This window comes from Salmo trutta, chromosome 23, assembly GCF_901001165.1.
Source record: "Salmo trutta chromosome 23, fSalTru1.1, whole genome shotgun sequence".
Classification (NCBI taxonomy): domain Eukaryota; kingdom Metazoa; phylum Chordata; class Actinopteri; order Salmoniformes; family Salmonidae; genus Salmo; species Salmo trutta.
In genome coordinates this window covers 12,531,486-12,552,204 of record NC_042979.1, presented here as the reverse complement: position 1 = coordinate 12,552,204, position 20,719 = coordinate 12,531,486, and the positions used below count along the sequence as shown (strand labels likewise).

The 20,719-nt window shown below is 42.1% G+C and overlaps 1 protein-coding gene across 7 annotated transcripts in view; it reads left to right on the top strand.

The window, feature by feature from the left end:
* The window catches only part of pdlim5b (PDZ and LIM domain 5b), a 76,839-nt gene that overhangs the window by 6,043 nt on the left and 50,077 nt on the right, over positions 1-20,719 (top strand). For all 7 annotated transcript variants that reach the window (XM_029709003.1, XM_029709002.1, XM_029709001.1 and 4 more), the window contains one exon: positions 5,076-5,181. In XM_029709003.1, the coding sequence (XP_029564863.1) occupies positions 5,083-5,181 (99 nt within the window). In that variant the 5' untranslated portion in view covers positions 5,076-5,082. The remainder of the gene's footprint in view (positions 1-5,075; positions 5,182-20,719) is intronic.

The following is a 20,719-nucleotide window of genomic DNA, read 5'->3' as shown; positions in this document are numbered from 1 at the left end:
TCAGTAGGGAAGACACTTTTGTGAAATACATTAAACGAGAGCTGATTTATTTTATCATTGCTTTGAAGGTTATGTTGTGTTTCTTCTGGGTCTGTTTTTGTTATTATACTGAACAAAATTATAAATGCAACATGTGAATTACAGTACAGTTCAGTTCATGTAAGGAAATCAGTTAATTGAAATAAATTCATTAGGCCCTAATCTATGGATTGCACATGACTGGGCAGGGGCACAGCCTTGGGTGGGCCTGGGAGGGCATAGGCCCACCTACTTGGGAGCCAGTTCCAGCCAATCAGAATGAGTTGTTCCCCACAAAAAGGCTTTATTACAGACAGAAATACTCCTAATTTTCATCAGTTGTCCGGGTGACGTCCCTGCAGTAAAGAAGCCGGATGTGGAAGTCCTGGGCTGGCGTGGTCACACGTGGTCTGCGATTGTGAGGCTGGTTGGCCGTACTGACAAGCTGCCTCCAACGTCGCTTTAGAGAATTTATGGTAGAGAAATGAACATTCAATTCTTTGGCAACAGCTCTGATGGACAGTCCTGCAGTCAGCAGGTCAATTGCACACTCCTTCAAAACTTGAGACATCTGTGATGTTGTGTGACACAACTTCACATTTTATTGTCCCCAGCACAAAGTGCACCTGTGTAATGATCATTCTGTTTAATCAGCTTCTTGATATGCCACACCTGTCAGGTGGATGGATTATCTTGGCAAAGGAGAACTGCTCTCTAACAGGCATGTAAACACAACATTTGAGAGAAATAAGCTTTTTGTGTGTATGGAAAATGTCTGGGATCTTTTATTTCAGCTCATGAAACATGGGACCAACACTTTACATCTTGCGTTTATATTTTTGTTCAGTATATATCATGGACATTTCTATGTCACATTTTTCTGCATTCAGACATACTGTATGTGTGGGTATAGGATATGTTTTTGATGTTACAGTATAAATCAGGGGTGTCCAACATATGGCCCGTGGGTTGGATCTGGCCCTTGAGGGGGTCCAATCAGGCCCATGGGCGGTTTGAGTAAAAATAACATAAAAAAATAAATAATAATAATTGTGGGGGGGGGGGGACTTCTTTACCTTTATTTAACTAGGCAAGTCAGTTAAGAACAAATTCTTATTTTCAATGACGGCCTAGGAACAGTGGGTTAACTGCCTTGTTCAGGGGCAGAACGACAGATTTTTACCTTGTCAGCTCGGGGATTCGATCTTGCAACCTTTCGGTTACTAGTCCAACGCTCTAACCACTAGGCTACATGCCGCTCCAAATGCCATATGGGGCGGCAGGTAGGAGTGTTGGGCCAGTAACCGAAAGGTTGCAAGTCGAATCCCCGGGCTGACAAGGTAAATCTGCCCCTGAGCAAGGCAGTTTATAACCCACTGTTCCCTGGGCGCCAAAGACTTGGATGTTGATTAAGGCAGCCCTCTGCAACTCCGATTCAGAGGGGTTGGGTTAAATGTGGAAGACACTTTTCAGTTGAATGCATTCAGTTCTACAACTGACTAGGTATCCCCCTTTCCCCATATAGATGGCAAAATAGTTTTAAGTCATAGTCAGTCTCTTTCTATCAACCAATAATATAATACTTTTAACAAAAATATTTCTTTAAATTTACAAACTGTAGGAACTATGAGAATAGAAAGGTTCAGAACTTGTGAAACATCACAGCACAATATATATGGCAAGTAGAAATCTCATCTCATATATGGATGGTGTTAAGAGATAGATGGGAGGGGTTGAATGGACCTGAAGGGTGGGACAAATAACATAACTCATGTAAAATATACAGTCTGTAAAATGTATATAGGTTCAGAACCCCCCCCCCCCCCAATCTACACGCACTACCCCTTAATGATAAAGCAAAAACTGTTTTTTAGAAATTGTTGCACATTTATTAAAAATAAAAAAACCTAAATATCACATTTCGGTAAGTATTCAGACCGTTTACTGAGTACTTTGTTGAAGCACCCTTTGGCAGCGATTACAGCCTCGAATCTTCTTGGGTATGACGCTACAAGCTTGGCACACCTGTATTTGGGGAGTTTCTCCCATTCTTCTCTGCAGATCCTCTCAAGCTCTGTCAGTTTGGATGGGGAGCGTTGCTGCACATCTATTTTCAGGTCTCCAGAGATGTTTGATCAGGTTCAAGTTCGGGCTCTGGCTGGGCCACACAAGGACATTCAGAGAGTCCCGTAGCCACTCCTGCGTCATCTTGGCTGTGTGCTTAGGGTCATTGTTTTGTTGGAAGGGGAACCTTCACCCCAATCTGAGGTCCTGAGCGCTCTGGAGCAGGTTTTCATCAAGGATCTCTCTATACTTTGCTTTGTTCATCTTTGCTTCGATCCTGACTAGTCTCCCTGTCTATGCTGCTGAAGAACATCCCCACAGCATGATGCTGCCACCACCATGCTTCACCGTACGGATGGTGCTAGGTTTCCTCCAGACGTGACACTTGGCATTCAGGCTAAAGAGTTCAATGTAGGTTTCATCAGACCAGAGAATCTTGTTTTTCATGGTCTGAGTCTTTTAGGTGCCTTTTGGCAAACTTCAAGCAGGCTGTCGTGCCTTTTACTGCGGAGTGGCTTCCGTCTGGCCACTCTACCATAAAGGCCTGATTGATGGAGTGCTGCTGAGATGGTTCTCCCATCTCCACAGAGGAACTCCAGAGCTCTGTCAGAGTGACCATTGGGTTCTTGGTTACCTCTCTGACCAAGGCCCTTCTCCCCCCATTTAAGAATGATGGAGGCCACTGTGTTCTTCGGGACCTTCAATGCTGCAGACATTTTTTGGTACCCTTCCCCAGATCTGTGCCTCGACATAATCCTGTCTCGGAGCACAAAGGACAATTCCCTCAACCTAATGGTTTGTTTTTTTGCTCTGACGTGTACTGTCAACTGTGGGACCTTATCTAGACAGGTGTGTGCCTTTCCAAATCATGTCCAATCAATTGAATTTACCACAGGTGGACTCCAATCAAGTTGTAGAAACATCTCAAGGATGATCAATGGAAACAGGATGGACCTGAACTCAATTTCAAGTCTCATAGCAAAGGGTATGAATACTTATGTAAATAAGATTTTTTTAGGTTTAATGAATTAGCAAAAATGTCTAAACCTGTTTTCGCTTTGTCATTGTGTGTAGATTGCTGAGGATTTTTTAAAATGTAATTTATTCTAGAATAAGGCTGTAACATAACAAAATGTGGAAAATGTCAAGGGGTCTGAATACTTTACAAAGGCACTGTAACTATTGTAAAATGGATTATGTACGTTAAACATGTATATAGTGTGTATAAGCTGGAAGTAGAAGCCTAAGTGTTCATTAGTTTACTTCAATTATGGGAGGGGTGGTAGGGTTAGTGGAAAATAATAAAGGACATATATTTTAAAAAGGTGTGTGTGCGTACACAAAAAATATGGGCAATTGGAAATGGAGACAATTATATTGATGGAAGTTCCAGTCTGCAATATTGAAGTTGGTCTATCCCACCAAAAGAAAAGGACCAAAAATAAATAAAATAAATTGTGTAGAAATTATAATGGACCTACATTCATATAGTCTTGACGGTGTCCAGCTCCATAATAATTTTTTTGCAAACTGACGGCAAGGAAATATAAAATTAATTCTGTGCTGCCCTCCGGACCTCATTGAAGACCGAATGCAGCCCCCGGGGCAAATTTTGTTTGACACCCCTGTTATAAAAAGTGCTGATCCATCTTTTCTCTAACATAAATAAAACGTGAATGTGTCTGTCTCTCACAGAGGAAAATATGCTTCACTTCTCTGAATAGCAGTATTGATTCCGGATAAGCTGCTGCATCAAAAGACTCAAGAACCATGTCCAAACGTTCATATCCACTGTCTCTGCAGATGGTTCGAAAGAAGAGGGCTAAAATGTCAACCCCTGTGTAGATCAGATTTATATCACCATGTGTTATCGTTAAATAAAAATTTAACTGACTAATAACAATACTGTAATAAAATAAGCCCTAACTGGTAGCCCATCTGGCTTCCATGGAAACAGCGGAGTCAAGCATTAGGGGACACTGCAGGTATTTGGAGCTTGGCAGTCTTGTCAAATAGTAGTCCTTTTCGGCGACCCACTGAGAACAGCTGAGACTCGAGGGTTTGCTGACATTTTATGTTTTTCATTCAATGTTAAAAGATGTGTCCAGATTTCTCTATTGAGGTTTGTGTCAAATATAAGTGATTTGCTTATTTTTACATGTTATAAAAGTACATACTCATAGTTATGCTGCTTTAAAAGTTGATACACTCGTTATCCCACTCAAAAGACAAATAGGATAAAATACCCTATGAAAGATTTTGAGATTTTCACATTTCCTAGACTAGGGAGCGAGCCCTTCTTTGTTTATGCCCATTCAGCATCGTTCACACCCTCTCAAGCTATAGCCCCAACCCATCCATGTGAGTAAGAATGGCATTGTCCTCCAGAAAGCAGTCTCTACTTAAATGCAGCTAAATACAGGGGAGCAATATTTTTGAGAGTTGCAGCAACACTTTTTAAGTTGTCCATAGCTATATTGTATCTTTCCAAGTATCCTGGGTAGCAAAGATAATCTACTGTATCTACTGACTAGGGAAAATCTCATTCTGTTATTGATAGAAGCCTGTGACATGACATACCAAACAGGACTCATCTCTCATCATGTCCAACCAAATCCATTATCTCAGCCAATCATGACTAGCCAGGAAGAATCCTGTCTTTCTCCCTGTATAGCTCAGTGCTTTCTCCATTGGCTAAAATCATAATAAAAATGTGTATTCATATTTACAGATCCCATACATGTTTAATTTAATAAGGCACATGAAAGTTCACATGTTCAAGAAGGCATTGAAAAAAAATATAATAATATACCTTTTAAAAAATATATTTAAACGGCCCTACTGTGAAGCAGGAACCAGCGTCAAACGCCTCAGATCCTGTAACCGGTCACATATTGCAGATGGGAAAACTTTTGGAGTGCTGTGTCTTCTGTATAACCCATAAAGGTCCCGATTTTATTCATGTTTTGCCTGCTTTTTTTTTGTTTCTGTAGGAGAATCATGAGCAGCAACTACAGTGTCTCCCTGGTTGGCCCTGCCCCCTGGGGCTTCAGACTGCAGGGAGGAAAGGACTTCTGTCTGCCCCTCACTATCTCAAGGGTGAGTCTCTCTCATGTTTTATTTATATTTTGTTGGGGGGGTGACAGAACGTGTGTGGGTATCTGTTCAAAGTTTGAGGTCACTTAGAAATGTCCTTGTTTTTTAAAGAAAAGCCTTTATTTATTTTTAATTTTTAAATTGATCAGAAATACAGTGTAGACATTGTTAATGTTGTAAATAACTATTGTAGCTGGAAACGGCAGATTTTTTATGGAATATCTACATAGGCGTACAGAGGCCCATTATCAGCAACCATCACTCCTGTGTTCCAATGGCACGTTGTGTTGGCTAATCCAAGTTGATCATTTTAAAGGGCTAATTGATGATTAGAAAACCCTTTTTCAATTATGTTAGCACAGCTAAAAACTGTCGTTCTGATTTAAAGAAGCAATAAAACTGGGCATCTTTAGACTAGTTGAGTATCTGGAGCATCAGCATTTGTGAGTTCAATTACAGGCTCAAAATGACCAGAAACAAAGAACTTTCTTCTGAAACTCATCAGTCTATTCTTGTTCTGAGAAATGAAGGCTATTCCATGCGAGAAATTGCCAAGAAACTGAAGATCTCGTACAACGCTGTGTACTACTTTCTTCACAGAACAGCACAAACTCTCTAACCAGAATAGAAAGAGTGGGAGGCCCCGGTGCACAACTGCGCAAGAGAACAAGTACATTAGAGTTTCTAGTTTGAGAAACAGATGCCTCACAAGTCTTCAACTGACAGCTTTATTAAATAGTAACTGCAAAACACCAGTCTCAACGTCAGCAGTGAAAAGGTGACTCCAGGATGCTGCCCCTCCCCCCAAAAAACACATCACACACACTCGGGGCTCTAAAGTGGGAGAACATATTTTACTGTGCGACCAGGAGTTTTTATTTTGGAAGCCCTGTGTAATGAGAAGGTTGCGCTGTACTGTTGTTTCAGAGTGCCCTAGAGAAACAAGTGAGTACAGATCCGTTAGCATTATGGTTGAACCATTACTACAGTGAAAATGGCTTACTTCTCGTCCAACCAGGTCAAAAGATCTGACCCATATTACCAGCACATTTTTATCTGCTGGGACTGCATTTTACATTCATAAAGCAATGTCGTGGGCCTTTCTAAAACTACTCACGCGTCGACGTCGTTAACCATTTGTTTACACTTTGTTCAGTCATGTTACCTCATTGGCAAGCTAGCCAACAACCTGGTAACTTTAGCAGTGTATCCAAACATTTGGGGACACAGAAAGAAAGGAAAAGGGATAGCTTCTTCAGAAGATTAATGATCACAAATGAATGACCAATCTCTTGCATGTCTCATCACAAACCTGACATTTTTAAAGAGACAGTGTACACTTTATGTAATGCATCTCAATTGGAAAATGGTGCTTTTAGGCAATGTAGAAACCTAATGTTCCACAAATGTCATTTCAATGAAAGGTATTCATATCAACGTTAGCTTTTATAATAAAATAATGCATTAACACATTAGTTTTTAGGGCACAGAATTCATATAGGCTGTAAAAATCGTATTTCCTGGTGCTCCTAACTTTTTTTTAATTTTGGAGCTTCAGCACTACCAGTGATTTCTTTTTTAAAATGTAGAACCCTGCACAAGCTCACACTCAGACAAGTGTCCTCTCAGCCATGACACTCACCTCACAGGAATGGCATTAATGCTTACTATGCCATCTGGCTCCTGAGTGATGAAAGAGCCTGTGCCATAGATCCAGTATGTGCCACTCACTGCTGCTTTCAATCACACAACCTCTCCTCCGACAGCTTTAACTGCAACGGCCCCTCTGACATTTTAATGGCCTCTGTAAATCTCCCTCTATCTTTGTGCCTCATGCCATTTTTATCTGACATCCAAATAGCAACCACTGTATTCACATATTTCTAGAACTTTCCACAATTTCTGTGAAGAGTCTAGACTTTGCTCTACCAATCTGCATGCCATTTGATATTCTGTCAGTCAGTCTGAGATAGTGCTGGCTTTTAACTCTGTCTCTAGCTCTGGCTTTGTACACAGTGGGGCCGTCTTCCTTGTCACAGAGCAATAGATGAATCTGTCTACGAATGCCAGAGACTCCTCTCAGTTCTCTGGAACCCTACGGAGAAGCAGTGGTTCTGTAATATCTGTCTGGGGCACCGTACACTATTAGGCTGACATCTGGCACTGGCTGGGTTCTGCTGGGTCTGGCCTGGTCTGGGGCTCAGCTGAGGGGCCTTGGCTGGGATAGGAGAGGATCAGTACGGTGGCAGGTAAAGTTTTTCATATCGTCATACTGTCCTTCTCTCATCACGGTATTTGTTATTACTGTCTTCATACACCAGGGTGTGCTAAAAACAAAAGCCCATTGGGCGTCTATTACCAGAATGCTAACATAATTAGCACAAATAGCGAATTTCAATATTTCAATAATTTCAAGGCTGCTAGATAAACATGCTAATGAGTTCAAACAAAAATAAACAAATTGCAAAGATGGTAAAGCCAGCTCATAAAGTTATACAAGTATAGGTAATAGCTACCTAATATAATTTTTTACATTTACAAGCAAATGTAAAAGAGACATTGTGCAAAATAATACAGTTCTGACTCATGCTTGTCTGAAGGAAGAACAGTACTGACTATGGAGCAGCATGTATACACGCTGTGTCTCTGTGTGGATCTGTGTGCAGCTGTACAAATAACCCTTCCAAAGAGCTTTGACTTCTCAAACACGGCCGAGTGGTGCAGCGTTCTAAGGCACTGCATCTCAGTACAAGAGGCGTCACTACAGTTCCTGGTTCGATTTGTTCGGGTTTGACCAGGGGTAGGCTGTCTTTGTAAATAAGAATTTGTTCTTGACTGACTTGCCTAATTAAATAAAGGTGAAAAAAAAATTAAAGAAACTATATGATGCCCCGTCTCCTTATTAATTCAACCACTTACTTAGCCAACTAGCAAGTTAAATCAAATACACCAGCTCCTGCTTTCTTCCGTGCTATTTACAAATACATGATGACTCAACTGTTCTGGGGAACTACTGTAAGATTCATAATGTGACAGGTGAAATGAAAAACGCAATCCGCTTTATCTCCTAATGTATTGCACAAGTTGAATGCACGTATTAAAAAGTAGCTACAAATATTTATTGAAAAACATCAAATAAATCGTTTTGACAGTATTGAAAAACCATCCCGTGGCTTTTTCCAAATACCCCCTTATATGGTATATACGGTATACCGCCCAAGCCTAGTGGCAGGCCTGCTGTGTGAAGAATGGCTCTGCTGCTGATAAATGGTTCTGAATCACCACAGGTACACACTGTTGCTGCTGTGAGAAGCAGGAGGATGGGACTCTCACTAACACTGATTATCACTTGATAGTGACTATGCTTGGCTAATAGACAAGCCAATCTCGTCACTGTATGACTCCAGTTATCCATTTATACTGCTATTAAATTGGTGAATGTTTGTTGAAGTGCCTTTGTCAATAGCAAAGCAGTATTTTGCTCTTGTACAGTATTTGTTCAGTCCCTCAGCCTTGTTACCAGTTTTGATTATCGAGACAGTTTTCTGTAGCTCCATGTTTCTTTAGGAGATTTGCACTTCCCTGTTTTTGAAAGTGAAATTGGTAAGTGATGCTGGGGCCAGTTTCCTTATTTTCTCAGTGGAAGGAATCCTAGTATAGATGTAAAACAAAAGATACGAAGCTAAATGTGGTCGTAGCCATGTTTATCAGTTCATGAAATGTAACGTTACAGACCTATCTGGACATGCAACTGCTAAAACAACATTTTAACAACTTTTGAAATGCAATATTCTGTTTTCAGAAAGTTGAATTTGGTATATAAGGATAAATCACAAATCCCCATAATATCCCTGTATTTACAGTAAGACTCTCAGCAGTAAAGGGATGATATCTGAGCCACAAATTAGATTTGTTTATGGAATTTTCAGTGCTTGAGCGCTTTAAATATTTATTCCAGCACACAATTGAATAAATCAAGTGGGAAGAAATCCTCTGAGAAGGTGTCTGGCCAAGTTACATATCACCTCAAAGATTGATACACACTCAAATCTAAAATGTCAGCTTTGAGCTTGGTGGTTTGGCAGCATTGGGTTCATCTCACTTTGGGAATTGTCCAAGTGTCTTAGGATACTGCTTTGTGCTAACCAAAGTCTGAACTGAGCGTCTGAATATGAAAACAGATAAATCATCCACTTCACAGACAATTCCATAAATGTACATAAAATGAAGTTATATGCCCTGTAGCGAATGTATGGCTGGGTCTGTTGGGCATGCATTTCTCAGACAGTTTTATACTGATATAGATTTCCTAAAGCTGGAATCCGTAGCAGGATATTACAAAAAACAAAGACGTTACTCAAACAATGAACTTTTTTCTTTTTTTTCTCCCTCGGACATCAACACACCAGCAGAGCATGTACTACACAATTCCTTTATTACGTTGCGGGATGCTCATCTCCTCTGTACATTAAAATTTCAAAAAAAAAAAAATACGATAACAAATGCAACTGGTGGTGCTGTTTCCCCTTTTGTGGATCTCAGCTTTAAAGGTAATGCCAATCCATAAAGAATTTGAACCACAGTCAATTATTTCATTATTCTGAGAAGCACATTGTGGGAGAGGCATTTTGTTTTGAGAGAAATACAGACAGTACCCTACTGTATGTTTTACATCTTGAGGCATTTTGCATTATGGTAAACATATAGTACTGTGGGAATAGACCAATCCATTGTAGAGAATTGAAGAGGCTATAATCACAGAGGGTGGTGGTGGTGGCCTGGCCACCCATACAGATATACACACTGTATTTCTCAGTGTCTGTAAAAGGCTTTGTTTTCACCCATGGCCCAAACCACACACCTACTAGCCCTGTAACTGCGTTCAGCTGGCTGGTGTAGCTCAGTTGTCAGCATCAGTAGGCCCAGTGCAAACTGTCTACTGTTCTGATCTCTGCACATGGCAGGAGATAACGTGAGGACATTTATGGAAAACATGACTCTGTATCCACCCAGGGGGTACTGAACAACACAACTTAACCTGCTCCGCCACAGCCCCAATCAACATAAACTCAATTACCCAGAAAACACCATACTATAGTTCATCTCTACACTAGAAGTACACACCATATGTTATGCTTCTCCCTTTGCGGACAATTTTTTTATTGATTTAATTTTATGTGCACTCTAGATATAAACTATATTTACTTAGATGCTGTAAACTGTCTGAAGTCTTTACAAGGCATCAGGGCGGTCAGTATCGGTCACATGTCTCAGATGGCCTGTCCAGCTGAGAGGCTGACCGGCTGAGCGGTCTCCCTGATGGGCCTTAAGTGGGACCTGAGAGTGGCTTCTCTTCTCCTGGGGTATTTATAGGCTTATAAATGTTTACTGAGGGCAGTTCTTGGGGCTTGTGTGAACACACAGCGTCCTGACGTGTCTAACAGAATGTCCATGGCACGCTCAGTGCTAGCTAGCTGCCCAGCTGGCCCCAGTCATTTTAAGTGGTCTGGTGGGTGGCAGCGGTGCTTCCTGTGAAGTAGCCTCTGGACCAGGTCTTCCTGCCCTGTGTCATCTAGGCCAGTCCAGGGACACGTGGAAGGACACGGTCAGTCAGTCAGCTCAGTGACGCACCAGAGCTGCAGAGCGCCCACCACAGCACAGCCTTCTGGGAGGAAGAGGAGGTTATTTATACCCACCACATTTATGCAGGGGAGCGAGAGGGGGGAGAGAGAGAGGGGAAGACTGCTCTGGCGTGAAAGAAAAAGGGAGCGTAGGAGAGGCCGACCCGGCACTAATAGTCTGGCTAAAAGTTGAATGATATAGGGAAAGACTGAGGAGTAGTCTCTGAGAGGAAGAGGCGAAGCGAGAGGATTTACTCAGCCCAAAATCTGTCCGCTTGAGATGAGCTTTTTATTGTATGGAGGTCTATGAGAGTGTTGAATTACGCAAGGCTTATTTGATTGAATATACGTTTCGTAACATTTAGGCTGTTACAAATGTATAGTATAAGTTATGCTACTTGTCAAATGTATAAAAAAACATACTTTATTTGCATACGTATTCAGACCCTTTGCGATGAGACTCGAAATTGAGCTCAGGTGCATCCTGCTTTCATTCATCATCCTTGAGATGTTTCTACGACTTGATTGGAGTCCACCTGTGGTAAATTCAATTGATTTGACATGATTTGGAAAGGCACACACCTTTCTACATAAGGTCCCACGGAGCAAAAACCAAGCCATGAGGTCGAAGGAATTGTCTGTAGAGCTCCGAGACAGGATTGTGTCGAGGCACAGATCTGGGGAAGGGTACCAAAAAAGGTCTGCAGCATTGAAGGTCCCCAAGAACACATTGGCCTCCATCATTCTTAAATGGAAGAAGTTTGGAACTGCCAAGACTCTTCCTAGAGCTGGCCGTCCGGCCAAACTGCGCAATCGGGGGAGAAGGGCCCTGGTCTGGGAGGTGACCAAGAACCTGATGGGCACTCGGACAGAGCTCTAGAGTTCCTCTGTGGAGATGGGAGAACCTTCCAGAAAGACACCATCTCTGCAGCACTCCACCAATCAGGCCTTTATGATAGGGTGGTCAGATGGAAGGCATTCCTCAGTAGGCTGGGTTTCTGTACAGCACTTTGTGACATCAGCTGATGTAAGAAGGGCTTTATAAATACATTTGATTTGATGACAGCCCACTTGGAGTTTGCCAAAAGGCACCTAAAGACCATGAGAAACAAGATTCTCTGGTCTGATGAATGCCAAGTGTCAGATCTGGAGGAAACCTGGCACATCCCTACGGTGAAGCATGGTGGTGGCAACATCATGCTGTGGGGATGTTTTTCAGCGGCAGGGACTGGGAGACTAGTCAGGATCGAGGGAAAGATGAACAGAGCAAAGTACAGAGATCCTTGATGCCAACCTGCTCCAGAGCACTCAGGACCTCAGACTGCAGCGAAGGTTCACCTTCCAACATGACAACGACCCTAAGCACACAGCCAAGACAACACAGGAGTGGCTTCAGGGCAAGTCTCTGAATGTCCTTGAGTGGCCCAGCCAGAGCCCGGACTTGAACCCAATCGAACATCTCTGGAGTGTGCTGAAAATAGCTGTGCATCAACAGTCCCCATCCGAACGGTCAGAGCTTGAGGATCTGCAGAGAAGAATGGGAGAAACTCCCAAAATACAGATGTGCCAAACTTGTAGCATCCTACCCAAGAAGACTTGATGCTGTAATCGCTGCCAAAGTTGCTTCAACAAAGTACTGAGTAAAGGCTCTGAATACTTATGTAATTTAATTTATTACATTTTTTATAAATTATAAAAGTTTCTAAAAAGCTGTTTTTGCTTTGTCATTATGGTGGGATTTATTATTATTGTGTGTAGATTGGTGAGGGGAATTTTAGAACGTAACAAAATGTGAAAAAAGTAATGGGGTCTGAATACTTTCTGAAGGCACTGCATGCTGCATGATATAACTGTCTATACAGTTAAATCTACTGTCTGCAGTTATGCCACTGTTGATGTCATTGCTCTTTCCTGTTATTATGGGATCAAGGATTTCACAACCTACAATAGGCTAAATATGGTTTGTGGAAGTCTGACTTTTTATGTATTTTGGAGGAGGCATGTCATGCAGGCAATACATTGGGGAGAAATACAACTTTCATAGTTCCAGATATTTTTTTTGAACAACCATCCATTTGAAAATAAGTTGTTTTGAATTCTGCTGCATCTCCAGTATTGAATCTCCCAGAGACTCCAAGGGAAACATTTCGTTTTGATCTTGGCATGTGGACTTGCGGAATGTTACTGTTTTAATAAATACAAAACAGACTCTCCTTCCTTACTCCATTAACCACAGTGGGCTTGGCAGTTGAATGTTAGAAATAACCTGCCTTATTTGTTACCTGGCTTACACACTAGAACCACGTATTTTGTGTTTTCAGTGAAAACAGTGTCTGATTTATGCTTTAGAGCCATGAAACCAGAACATGTCTACTACAGTAAAGATAAAGTATGCCTCTGAAACACTACATCATTCATACTGTTTCAGTGTCAAAACCAGTGTTACAGAGCTGTGAATGTCAATAAAATCACCAAGTTCAGGCACTGTGAAATAGTATTTTTTTGTACTTCTGTGGGCCATTTATTATGTTAGCTTTTCCACAGGCTGTAAAAGTGGACCTCTTGTGACCGTCATTACCATGACGAAAAGACTATGAGTCACTGGTGGTCAAAACAACGCCGCACGATCGGTGAGCAAAGCGACAAACTGCTCTGTCATTTTTCCAGCGTGACCAGTGAACACTTCATTGGTCAGACAGTGACATTCCTGAGGCATATTTCTCCCATCACATGGTCAGCAGAGACACAGCGATGGCATCACCGTGTCATGTTTCCAGCCTTGCTTCCAGACGTTATGATCAGGAGGAATGGGCCCTGGGTTGAATGTGCCGGTCCACACTCAGTCCACTGACTGGAAATCCCATTCTGACAAAGAGCAGCGGCAGGCGCCAACATCCGCAGCTTGAGACTGCTGCTGTTTCTCTTGGAACTCTGGTGTGAAGTTGATACATAACATCCGTGTTCCAAGCTCTGTAGGAGGGAGATGGCTTTCCTTTTGTGTCCCACAGCTGAAGATGGGTTTTTACTCAGACAGTGGTGTGTATTAGGGAAATAAAGGCTTGATGATGGTGATTGGTTTAGCTGTCTTTGTATCCTCCTCATATTGGCGTTCTTCCTTAGAAGCAAAGGGGGAAAACTCAGTTTGATACATCCCACTCTTATTTGATGGGGACCAGAGCATGTGAGCAGAGTTGTTGGGGGGGGGGGGCTTGCTCACCGCTTCGGCGCTCCTTGTGCTTTCCTACCGCTCTGCTAAAAACCGCTCAGCGCTCGCTCACAAGGGGGAAAAAAACCTGCCGCTCCAAATTCACTCCGTTTTTAATTAAAATCACAATTTAACCGACACCTATCTATTTTTGTGACTACCTGGCCCTACCAACAGTTTTTGTAAGTATTGACAGCAAACCACATGGATTTGAATAAACATGAAACAGTGAATGTAAGAAGCGAACATAATTTAAAACAGGCTACATGTCATATTAAACAGCATATAAACACTAAATGGGTCTGGAGCCAGACAGGGAGCCTAATATGGAACAAAAATGAATTATTTAGGCTATATTATTTCAAGGCTATAGCCTGCAAAAAAATGCACTCGCAAATGCTTCACAATGTGACTCAATAGGCTGGTAAGGATGTAAAGCTCTCAATATTTTAAACAACATTATGTTGTATTACATTATCATAGTCTATACATTGTGCATATGGGCTGACTTAGAATGAAATACAAATTAAACGAAAAATGACTTAGTGCCTTTTTGAATTCATTTTTAGAAATGAAGGTTTCAGGCTCATGCGACGATGTCTGGAGAGCTGGTCAGCAGCAGAGAATATCCTCTCTGCGCTTGCAGAGCCACTGGGGATGTTAAACACCCTTTTGCCCACTCTTGCCAGGCTGGGCAGAGATGCAGAGTTGTTTTTTATTTTTCTATAGGTAGGCCTACAGGGTTTTTAGGCAAAATAACCCAATCAATTCGGAAAGCTCCTTGAACGTAGGAATATGCCAGGCCTATTGGGCCAAAACCAATTATGGCCTATTCTACAGATAATTCAACGAAACGTTTAAGAATTGTTTTTGTTGATAAATACTTTGCTACACTGAAACACATCTACCCACCTTGTTCGTTCCTTTTAGTATGTGCACATAGCAGGCTTTTGGGATACCTATCTTTTTCAAATTCCACAATGATTCTTTATTTGTGGGCACTACATCACCACACTCCCTCTCTTGATCTTGGTTCCTCATCTTTGTAAGTCACCTTGGTTTAGCACCTGTGTTTTTTTATCAGTTTCTTTATGAAAATATTTAGTGAACTCTGACAGTAGCTAAAGCAAGGAGCTATATTAGCACACATGTAGACTACAAATGTATGCTGGGGCAGGCATGCCCTGAGCTCGTGAAGTGAGAGCAACTGGAGTGAAAATTGGAGCGGGCGAGAAGGCAGACGCTCCAGCCTTTGGGGATCTCGCTCCACGCTCCAGTCAAACTGGGCACGCTCAAGCTCCGCTCACATACTCTGATGGGGACACAGTCAGAACCTTCTGTCCAACATACTACTGCTGCCATCGAGGATTTCTCTTTTTAGCATAGATGTAACATATAGATTTGCATTAGTATACACATTAAAACTCCCAATGCAAAGTTACAACTCTCTTTTTCTATTTTTTTAGTTGTTACATAAAACTGATCAGAATGCCAATGTCATGCTGGAAAAAAATATTTGTGGGGTGTGACGTTATATGGAGGACCCGGCAAGCCAGCCTATTCCCTATAACTCCAACCAGAAATAATTTCAAATGTATAACTTCAAATTAAACCAAATCATTTGCACTCATGACCACTGGTTTCAATTCCGTTTTCAGCCAATTTACATGCAAATACTTTGGATTTATTGTTACAAACCAGATTGCAAGGTTGCTAACTTTAGCCCTACCAGCCTGCTAAAGTTACGTTATCACTGCGTGAGTCAGTTGCTATCAACACCTAGCTTAACAGCTACATTAAAGTAAACCAATGTTTTGGAAATGCATAACGGCGTCTAACCAGTTATCTTAACCAGCAAGCCAGCCAGCCAGCCAGCCAAAGTTTATTTTAGCCAGCTAACTAGCCTTGCTAGCAAACTACCTCGGTCAACATAGCTAAGTAGTAAGCCAGAGAACAACTAGTCTAGTACAGGCAGGAACCCACAGAACACAACAACAAAAAAGATTTTGAAAGTTGAATTAGCTACCAAAGTCAAAGAAGAGCCAAGGAGAGGCCTTCAGAGGGAGAGGCTGTTTCACTGGCTGAGGAGAAGTCAGCTAGCTAATCTAATAGCAATATAGTGAGAGAAATCCACATTATAAACCAGGTAAATTATCTCCGTTGCTGCTGACGCTCACGATGTAATGGTAGGTCAGTAGGAAATAGAGGTTGCAGGTTTTACATTCACACTCGGCACAACACCTGGTTTCAGTCAGTCTCATTCCGAGTCCTGCCTTCCACTGGTTATACTAAGCCATCGAAGTCCTCCGGGGTGAAATGAGCACCACATACAGTAGACGTGTGGCGGGTTCCTATACCCCAATCCCCTTGCTTCAACCAGACAAACCGTTCCCCCTTCAAAGCTTGCTTTTCGTTTTTGGGCCACAAATGAATGATAACCCCATCCATGTGAGTATTACTGCACTATGTGGGTGTTACTGCATGATCTACAAAAGACAAAACTATTACAACGCTAACCGACACCAAGCGCACAGGAGAAAAGGAGTTGCAGTTTTCTGCATTCATTTATATGGTTTCTTCTTCAGCGCCAACACTTTGTTTGGAATGTAGTTACATGCTAGCATGGCTAGTAGCTAACGTTAGCCAGCTGGAACTAGCTAGGTAGAATCGGTTCTTCATATGACGTTGAGAAATAGTAGTCGTCGCCAAAGGTTTTGAGAATGACACAAATATTAATTTACACAGTCTGCTGCCTCAGTTTGTATGATGTCAATTTGCATATACTCCAGAATGTTATGAAGAGTGATCAGATGAATTGCAAAAAACATTTCCACTGCATTTCAGCCCTGCCACAAAAGGACCAGCTGACATGTCAGTGACACCCTCGTTAACACAGGTGTGAGTGTTGACGAGGACAAGGCTGGAGATCACTGTCATGCTGATTTGAGTTCGAATAACAGACTGGAAGCTTCAAAAGGAGGGTGGTGCTTGGAATCATTGTTCTTCCTCTGTCAATCATGGTTACCAGCAAGGAAACACGTGCTGTCATCATTGCTTTGCACAAAAAGGGCTACACAGGCAAGGATATTGCTGCCAGTAAGATTGCACCTAAATCAACCATTTATCGGATCATCAAGAACTTCAAGGAGAGCGGTTCAATTGTTGTGAAGAAGGCTTCAGGGCGCCCAAGAAAGTCCAGCAAGCGCCAGGACCGTCTCCTGAAGTTGATTCAGCTGCGGGACCGGGGCACCACCAGTACAGAGCTTGCTCAGGAATGGCAGCATGCAGGTGTGAGTGCATCTGCACGCACAGTGAGGCGAAGACTTTTGGAGGATGGCCTGGTGTCAAGAAGGGCAGACAATGAGCCACTTCTCTCCAGGAAAAACCTCAGGGATAGACAGATTGGACTGCTGAGGACTGGGGTAAAGTCATTTTCTCTGATGAATCCCCTTTCCGATTGTTTGGGGCATCCGGAAAAAAGCTTGTCTGGAGAAGACAAGGTGAGCGCTACCATCAGTCCTGTGTCATGCCAACAGGAATGGTCTCAGGATGCTTTAATGTGGAGCACCTTGCCATAAGGCAAAAGTGATAACTAAGTGGATCGGGGAACAAAACATTGATATTTTGGGTCCATGGACAGGAAACTCCCCAGACCTTAATCCCATTGGGAACTTGTGGTCAATCCTCAAGAGGCAGGTGGACAAACAAAAACTCACAAATTCTGACAAACTCCAAGCATTGATTATGCAAGAATGGGCTGCCATCAGTCAGGGTGTGGCCCAGAAGTTAATTGACAGCATGCCAGGGCGGATTGCAGAGGTCTTGAAAAAGAAGGGTCAACACTGCAAATATATACTCTTTGCATCAACTTCATGTAATTGTCAATAAAAGCCTTTGACACTTATAAAATGCTTGTAATTATACTTCAGTATTCCATAGTAACATCTGACAAAAATATCTAAAGACACTGAAGCAGCAGACTTTGTGAAAATTAATATTTGTGTCATTCTCAAAACCTTTGGCCACGACTGTACATTGTTGGAAGTTCCGAAGACATATAAGTTAATACATATGTAACAACGCTAAAACATAACTGTTTTATAGTTATAGGTAACCAGATCATGACTACAATGAAGTTACTACGTTTTTGACCACACTGTGTTGTTACTTTGAGTAAAAACTCCTGCTTCCTACCCTTTTAACCTGATGTTGGGTCAGAGATGTTGAGGTGGGAGCGTTGAGATGTTTTATATCACAGAGATGTATGGTTACTGATTGGCATGTAGAATCAATCATATCTGTGAGTTTTTGTGTGAAAGAATGGCCTGGATCCTTTCCTTATTTTCTCTCCATAGACAGGACTGAGACTATATGAGCCTCTCTTTGTTAGCCAGCCCAGCCCGCTTTCTCTCAGCTGAAGGATGTAAGTCAGCTATTTATTTTAAACAAACCTACTGCGGGCTGTGAGACTTCTCGTCTGTCTGTCATTCCACTGATGGGTCATACCCCTCCCGCTCTACTCTCCCATCAATCCCTCACTCTGCTTTGCCCAGAGACGGATTAGCTGGAAGCTCTTCATACAGAAGGCCTAGCTGTTGAGACTGCAGTTATAATCTGTTTACCCCTAAACCACCGCTGGATCCAATGGGGAGCTTGTTATGGTACACAACATATTATAGCTATTGAACATTTTTCTCTATATTTGTATGTCCCCATTGAACATATTCAGTACCAGAGAAGACGGACGTCCAGATCTGTCAGCGCAGAATTTCCGAGCGTACACTACTGTAGAAAAAGTCATCAGTCAACACACTAGTCCTGGCTCCAGTACCAGCGGTTGCTCTATTAATAGATTGTGGAGAAAACAACACCATTTAGACACTTAGATTACAAGAGAGGCTGAGTGCAGATCAATCAAATGTACCGAACTCCTTAGGGCAAATTTGGTGCATTTTTGCCTTTACGGTTGTGATGATAAAAATACATCATACTGTTATGATTGATAGTGTTTTAGTTATACCCTGTGTAATCAAGGCATAATGAAGGTGTAATAGGCCAGGGTGGATTACATTCTAACCCGGACACTGTCTGCTGCTTTCCTGATGGAGTGTTTTGGTTCTGTAACCTGACAGCCGTTGATGGCTTGACTTAGTTCACACACAATCTTAGAACTGCAGGTGGACGTGGCTAGCTTAGTTACGGGATCGGGTTGACATTCGAGTCTGGCCTGTAGTCTGCTAGCTACACCAATGCCTGTCTGAACATTTGTGTGTACTGTGCTTGTAATTTGTTTTACTCGGCTTTTCTACTAGACACGTATGTATTTTCATAGAAGTTAGGATGTTGAAGGGGCGATGGTGTAGCTTGTCTCTGATCTCATAAGAGGCCATGAAATAGGTTTGGCTTTGTAATAACACAGTCAAATGAGTAAAAGCAGGAGGAATTGTTATTGTTATTTTACTGCTACTCTTTAATTATTTTTTACTTTATTTGTTTGCATTTTTCTTAACTGTATTGTTGGTTAAGGGTTTGTAAGTAAGCATTTCATTGTACCTGTTCTATTCGGCGCATGTGACAAATACAATTTGATTTAGGAAGTAGCATGGTTACGCTATGGTGTTCTGGGTGTTGTAACCCAACAAAGGGTTTGGAGTCATCCCTTGAAAGTGATTCTGATCATTGAGTCTATAAGCAAGACGGGGTGGCAAACACATATTTTGATCTTCACCTTGGTCTGGAGGGCCACACTGAATTAGTTCTCTTTTTTAACCCCCTTTTTCTTTCCAATTTCGTGATGTCCAATTGGTAGTTATGATCTTGTCTCATTGCTGCAACTCCCCAATGAACTCAGGAGAGGAGAAGGTCGAGCCATGCGTCCTCCGAAACATGACCTGCCAAGCCGCACTGCTTCTTGACACACCGCTCATTTAACCCGTAAGCCACCCGCACCAATGTGTCGAAGTAAACACCGTCCAACTGACGACGGAGTCATCTTGCAGGCGCCCGGCCCGCCACAAGGAGTCGCTAGAGCACGATGAGACAAGGAAATACCCCCCTGGCCTAACCCTCCCCTAACCCGGACAACGCTGGGCCAATTGTGCGATGCCCCATGGGGCTCCCGGTCACGGCTGGGTGTGACAGCCTGGGATCGAACCCGAGACTCACTGCGATGCAGTGCCTTAGACCTCTGTGACACCCTAAGTTATCTATCTTCTGTCTCAAAATTAGCAAAAAAAGTATTCTATTCATCGTTTTGGAATTTTTTATACTCCCTGACTATCTAGCTTTCATTTGGGTGATGCTTAGCAACCTGAAAGAGTGAAGAGACTGTATAAATGTAGGTCCAATATAATGTCAAAGTTTCAATTTGCTTTTAGTCATTTCTTAGGCCGTCATTGTAAATAAGAATTTGTTCTTAACTGACTTGCCTAGTTAAATATAATAAAAATGTCAATGTAGACTGGGGTTGTTTTCCCCCCAAAATATAAATGTTTTTTTTACTCAAACGTCCCGCGGGCCTCATTGAATGGGCTCGTGGGCCTTGAGTCTGACCCATGATGTAGAGTAAAGATTTATTTACACAATTTGCATTGTCACATTTAGCAGATGGATGTCAAATGGCAAGACTTGTCCTTTTGAAATGATTACGTTTAAAGTTATGAGTTGAGCGCTCCAGTTGAAATGCGAGCTGGCGTCTAGCCTGATATGATGTCCA